Source organism: Chaetura pelagica, unplaced genomic scaffold (assembly GCF_000747805.2).
Source record: "Chaetura pelagica isolate M959 unplaced genomic scaffold, ChaPel_1.0 scaffold18, whole genome shotgun sequence".
Lineage (NCBI taxonomy): Eukaryota > Metazoa > Chordata > Aves > Apodiformes > Apodidae > Chaetura > Chaetura pelagica.
Window position 1 is genome coordinate 76,122 of NW_009954310.1, and position 6,288 is coordinate 82,409.

At 41.4% G+C, this 6,288-nt stretch overlaps 1 protein-coding gene across 1 annotated transcript in view; it reads left to right on the forward strand.

The window, feature by feature from the left end:
- The first annotated feature begins 3,499 nt into the window (after positions 1–3,499).
- Positions 3,500–6,288, forward strand: part of CMPK1 (cytidine monophosphate (UMP-CMP) kinase 1, cytosolic) — a 9,176-nt gene continuing 6,387 nt past the window's right edge. Inside the window, exon 1 of the mRNA XM_010004030.1 lies at positions 3,500–3,574. Within this exon, the coding sequence (XP_010002332.1) occupies positions 3,500–3,574 (75 nt within the window). The remainder of the gene's footprint in view (positions 3,575–6,288) is intronic.

The window sequence follows — 6,288 nt, forward strand, 5'->3', positions numbered from 1 at the left end:
GGTGAGGCGGCGGGGGAGCCCCGCTGCAGCCCCTTGGCCACGGGCCGGCGTTTTGCCTTCCAGTGCCAGTTCTTCCCTTAGCCCCCGGAATCCCACGCCACCCGTGGGCCTGCCTGCACTGGCACCCGCTTTGGGCAGTGGGACACCAGCGTGGGGCCTGGAGGTCACCCCAGGGTGGCGGTGACAGCAGCGGTTTGGGCAGGAGCAGCGGTCGCCCTGCCTTGGTGGAGGTACAGGGCTGTGTTCCTGGAGAAGTTCCTGGATGATGGGGTGTTGTCAGGCTGGTCCTGCAGCCCGACCAGAGTGGGTGGCTCTGTACACATCTGCGTGGCCACGTAGGTGACTGCGTGGCTGCCACCGACATACCTTGGCGTGGTGGTTTTATAGCCTGGGAGTGGAGGGGACGTGGTTCACGGTGGTTGGGAACACCCTGACATCAAGTGTGTGGGAGTAAGGCCCGTGTCTTCTGTAGCCTGCCCTATCAAGGTAAGAGCTGATACAGTAGATGTTGCAAGGGGTTGGCTTGCTGACCTGGTGCCAGCTCTGGAAGTTGTGAAAGCAAAATATTAAAAGTAGAACTGAAATTTTGTTCTGTGACAGTGTGAGAGTGGTCAGAGGATGTCCTGCCCCCGTGGGTGGTTAATCTTGTTCTCTCTTTTCAAAGAGCCTAAAACTAACGTATAGGTTGAGAAGAGATTTTTCACATACTCATTTTTCCGAACAGATTTTTAAAGTCCGTTGGTATAGAACGAGTGTCTAAGAAAAAGAATAGTGAATGCTACATGGTATAGTACTGTGCTTTTACAAACCAAAAAAACCCGGGGATAATTACATTGTATTCAAGTGGATAATTACAGAAGTAGTTAAGGCTAAATGCTTCCAAATGTGTGTGTGTTGGATTTAAATGGGGTTTTTTACTACTCTTTTTTTTTTTTTTTTATGAGCAGTTGTTTGTAATTTTCTTATTCAAAATCCATGTAATTCCAAAGTTTATCCATACCCTTACTGAAAGAAATTACTAAAAACTGTCACGATGCCCATGTTTCTGTAACTATTGGTGAAGGAAAAACAAAACAAAAACAAAACCCAAACCACAAATCCTGGCTCAGGCACATTTTATGTGTTGTCTATTCTGGTGATGCACTGACAGTGCTGTTCCAGTTTATCCATGCTGCCATTATATCCCAGTTGTCAGAGTGAATAACTAAGTTATGCAAATTTGATCCAGACTGAAAAATGCCGTTACGACTTTAGATCTGAAGGATTCTAACCTCAAATTATAGACTCGCATTCAAACTGGCTTATTCATGAAATCATATTGTGGAATGAAATGTTCATAGTGCTCATAAAGCCCTTTTTGGTAAGGTCAAATTGTGCCCCTGGCACGTAGCAAACAAATGAGCTTGTATGAGGATCTTGTAGGGTGTCATTAATGGCTTTCACCAAACCATGAATGTAGCCTCAGGGCTGAAGTACCTTGTGTGGCTGTGGGCCTGTGTTTAGAAGTGTAAATGCTTGGTAGGCTCATATAATTGGATAAAGACCACTTTGTAAGGAGGAGCTCAAACAAGTCATTGCTGTTCATATTGTATTTGCAGCTAAAAGTGAAAGAAGGAAGTTAACTTTGCTTGTACTGCATTTATTTTCTTTTCTAAGCCTGGAAAGGGAAATCCAAGTACTAATAAATGTAAATTTGCTTTAATTCTGCTAATCCTGTTGACTGCATGGAGAGAAGTTGTTTGAAGTCAGTTAGGCTGCCAGTAGAAAGCATGTGGGGCTGCAGACTGTGACTGGTGGCTTCCCTGCTGGCTTGGCCACTGCTACAGCAGCTGCTGGCTGAACTTTGAAGGGGAGAGGGTCTGAGGTAGTTGAAGGGAGGGTTGGACTGATGGCAGCCTGCTAGAAAACTTCAGAAAAAGGGGACATGAACAAGGAAGCGTGCATGAAGTGCAGCTGAAGTACCTTTTTTTTTAAGCGCACACATCCTGGGCCTGGCCCCTGGCAGCCCCTCAGAGAGCCCAGTTGAGCAGCCTGTGTGCAGTCAGTGCTGTCTTTAGGTGGAAAGTGTATTCTTGTTTGGATTTTTCAACCACGTTGGCAGGTTGCCACAGAGAAGAGGGGCTGTAGCTGAGTGAAAAATAAATCTCATTCATCCTCGTAAATGGTCTGAATAATATTAGTTTCTATTTGGAATGAATCTGACCCAGTATCTTGCTGTAAATCTGACAAAAAGTCAGTATGAACTATAAATACTTTTTGGTTACTATTCATACTAGAATCTAGGACAGAGCATATCACATGGAAGAAGTCTCATTTTGCTGAGGTGAGATCTTGTATAATTTTAGCATTATGTGATTTTATTAAAAACACAAGCTGTGTTTTGTAAAAAGGGTATTAATACCTGGGAATGATTTCTCAAAGAAAATGGTGTAATTGTTTTGCTGACTATACTTTACATTCCTAGAAAAGGGAGGTGGCTGTCACATGTTGTAGGAGAAATATGTATTTGTCAAGTAGTAGCCTAAATCATAACTGCTCAATATGTGTGTGCTGGAGTCCCTTATTCTGGAGAAGGCATGTATTCATGCCAGATTGGGACCAGGATGGAGAAATGATTTGAGGGGAAAAAGATGCAATAACAAGTGGAAATGGGTATTGACACAGTGCACAAAAGGGAACAGCAGGTAAGTGATTAGGTTTCTTTATCTTCATAGATAAGGTTGGAGGAGACAGCTGAACCAGGCTGGTTTTCTCTGATATGGAGGGAAGACTTGTGCATATGTTCCACAAACTCACAGAATTGTCACTGAAATGCAAATGCAGCAGAACTGCTGCTCTGGACTATTTCCTCCTATTTAGGAAGGGATGAAGCAATGTTGCCTCTTAAGTTCTTACCCTCTCCCTTCCAGCTCTGCAGATTAACTCCTGAAACCTTCCACAACTGTGTGAGGTGGTGTTAGCCATCACCTGGGACTGTTGTGTAGGTAGCTTGCTGTGTGAGGCAGAATATTTAAGCAGGTAGTTGAATTATGTTGTTTGAATGCAGGTTCTTGTAGGGCAAAATGAATGTGTTCTATGGCTGACTTGTGAACTTTGCTTATAAAATGGTTGTGGTAAAGTCAAGGGGAAAAAAAACACAAAATGTTCTTAAAATCTGCACAAATTGTGCTTTCATGTACTTAAATTTTAAATCCTTACAACTTCTGCCTGAAATGCAAAACTGTTTGGTTGGGGGAAAAATAATAGCTAAGTCATCTGTCTTTATTTCAAGCAAGATTTGAGTTGTGTTTTTGTTTGTTTTGGCAAGGTGATTATGTAGGGATTTGGAGTGTACAAGGCATCCCTTTCTGTGTACCCAAAATACAATTTACCACCACCACAGCCCTATCGTGTATGTTTGTGGTTAAAGCTAAACTGATTCCACAAGGTGGGATGCTGAGCCATCTGTTTCTGAAGAGTGTAAGTTAATATCCAAATGGAAAAAGTTGCTTTGGGATATATGACAAGGAGATTTCCTAGGGTGAATAAAACAATGCCAAGAAGAACTCATTGTATCAGAAACATTCCTCTGAAAGTTGCAATGGATTTAGGTTTTGCTGTCTTGTGTTAATTGTCTTTTGGAAGTCCACTGAGACAGCATCAACTTCCTTGAAATAAACACATTTTTTAAATTGCTTACTTTAAACTCAATTTCTGAAATGTCTTTCAAGAGTACCAGCTATTAGTTGTCCACTTAGCCTTAAGTTCTTATAGTTGTTTTTTAGAATATAAGTTTATGTTTCTGAACTTAGGAGCTTTTTTGTGATCATGGTGAGTGTTCATAAAAATCCACCCTCCAAAGATTTATCACTCTATACTTCCATTTTGCAGAATGCAGGCTCGCTTACTGGGCATTGTGTTTTGGACTATTCCAAACATTCTGGGTGCCTTTTTTTGCACAGAGTATTCCTGAAGCACTGGGGTTCTCTGTTTGCTCCCTCCTTCCCTGAGGGTGCTGCCAGTGGGGTGTCCTTTGTGTGTTTTGTTAATGTGGTTTTTTTGTTTGTTTTTCCTCCCCCAGAGACAAGAACATACTGCAAACTAAGAAAATGTCTTATTTATTTATTTTTTTCTTTTGGAGTAAGCAGACAGATGGTTTATTACTGCATTATAGGTAACACTCCAAAGTTATAATTCCATGTGCTAATTGCTGATCTGACAGATAAAAACTTTTTATGTTTAAAAAAATAAAAAAAGGCTGCCAGGCTTAATGCAGTTCTATTTTTATTTACTTCCTGAGTGGTCTATCTAAGAATGTGTAGCAAATTTTGGTTGTTTACTAAGGCTCCCCAAGATACGACAAGTCAGAACTAGGGCAATAAATGTTTGTATTTTCTGTGTTTTGATCTTAAGCCCTGTGACTTTCGTTTTCAGAGTAACAATGATAAGCAGAGATATGAGTCAAGGTCAGAGTAGTAATTTGTGTTTCTCTTGCTTTTTCTTGGCTTCTGCTCACTGGAGGAAGTCTCAAGCTGTGTGCTTGGTGGAGGGATGTGTTGCTGGACCACACAGGGCTGAAACCTTGTTTCCCCCCTGAAGGCTGGCTGTGTAAGGAGTCCAGCAGCAGCTGCTGCACACCACGGGTCCTGTCTCACTGCCTGGAGAACATGGCTCACACAGACTCTGGCTTATTCAAGTGTAGCACAGATATGACTCATGGATTTTCAGTTCTATTCATCCATTTCTTGTATTTACCGAAAACAAAGCAAGCCCTGTCTGGGGAGTGGAAGTTGCAAATCCCAGCTAACAGAAGCAAGCTAGAAGTGGCTTTAGGGCAGGGGAAGAGAAGGGCATCCCAGGGGGGCTGCAGTCCGAGGATGTGATTTGGAGATGTGGAACATGCAGCTTGCATGTCCCAGTTTCTTCTGCTGAACAGGGACTGGATTTACCAGGCCACTGTGTGACAAATAAGGGAGTTTGCTCTGCTTTGTACAGTACTGCTAACACCACTGTGGTGGGGTTGCTGGAAACTTGAGCTTAGCTTTCCACATCCCTATTTGTTTTTTTTGAAAGCAGAGGAGGAAGATGTCTACAGTAGTGCTGAGACAGGTTATTTTTATCTTTTTCATTTACAGTTAATTTTTGCAAGAGATTACGATTCTCCAAATATAAAAATAGTTTTTAAAATAATGACAATTTGTATAATAGAAACTTACAGATTTCATCTTTTATTCCTTTATAGCACAGCATGGCAGTCCCCTAGCATGACAGAAAATGTTATCTCTGAAATAAGTTTTGGAACAGTTAATTCTAGATTTTAGTTTTTCTTCTGCGTGATCTAAAAATCTGTCCAGATTTTAGGTGCTTGGCATATTTGGAATTGTTTTTTTTTTAACCTAGTTTCTATTTCAAGTCTTCCTTTCAGTTTGACATTATGAACCTACCATATATGCATTCTTCAAGAACTGGATAAACTGCTTTTTCATTGGCAACCACAGTCCCCCTTCCTATCTGATTTTGGAGGAGAAGCTTTAGGCAGTAGTTGCAAGAAGTCCCGTTCTGGAGATTGCATGTAGATGTTCTTGGCACTGCTGGAAAATGTGCTGGCACAACACAAGCCTTGGCAAGATGGGAGAATGTTTCGCCCTAGGTTTTTCTGCAGTTACATCAGGATCTCTTTTGTGAGCTCTTGGGGGCATGAGGAATTTCTCCAACTCAGGATATTTGCTGAGGTTTGATATCACCTAAGATGAAAGAAAACTTTGTGCCCTGAACGCAGTGATTAGAAGTGGCAAGAGCAGTGTGGGCATCACATCTTTGCAGCCTTCTGTGAACGGAGCAGCAGCCAGGCCTTTCTCTGGGCTTGTTTGCATTGTTTAAACCAACATGTTTTCTTTGGCTCTGTTCTCCATACAGTTAACAAATACATGTTTTGCCCCTGAAGGAGAGGTTTGTTTTTCTTATTGCCTGGTTAATCCATTCTGAAGGTTACTCTAGAATACAATTTACTATTATCTAAAACAAGCTATTTATACAACAGCAGTTTAAGACAGTCATATCTTTAACTTCCCTGTTCAGCTGCTGCAAACTATTTTAGTTTGCTGTTGCAAAAGACAGAGAATTCAAAAAGTTAGGAGACTCAATTACGTTTTCATGCATGAGAAGGGAAATGCCAGGGAAAATTAAATGGTTTGGTAATCCTCTAAAACTGAAGGGATTATATTTTTCTCCTGTTTTCTCCTTTGTAGAAACTTGATGTTAAAAATATGTTGGTTCTTTAACTTCAGCAAGAAGAGCTACATGTTAATT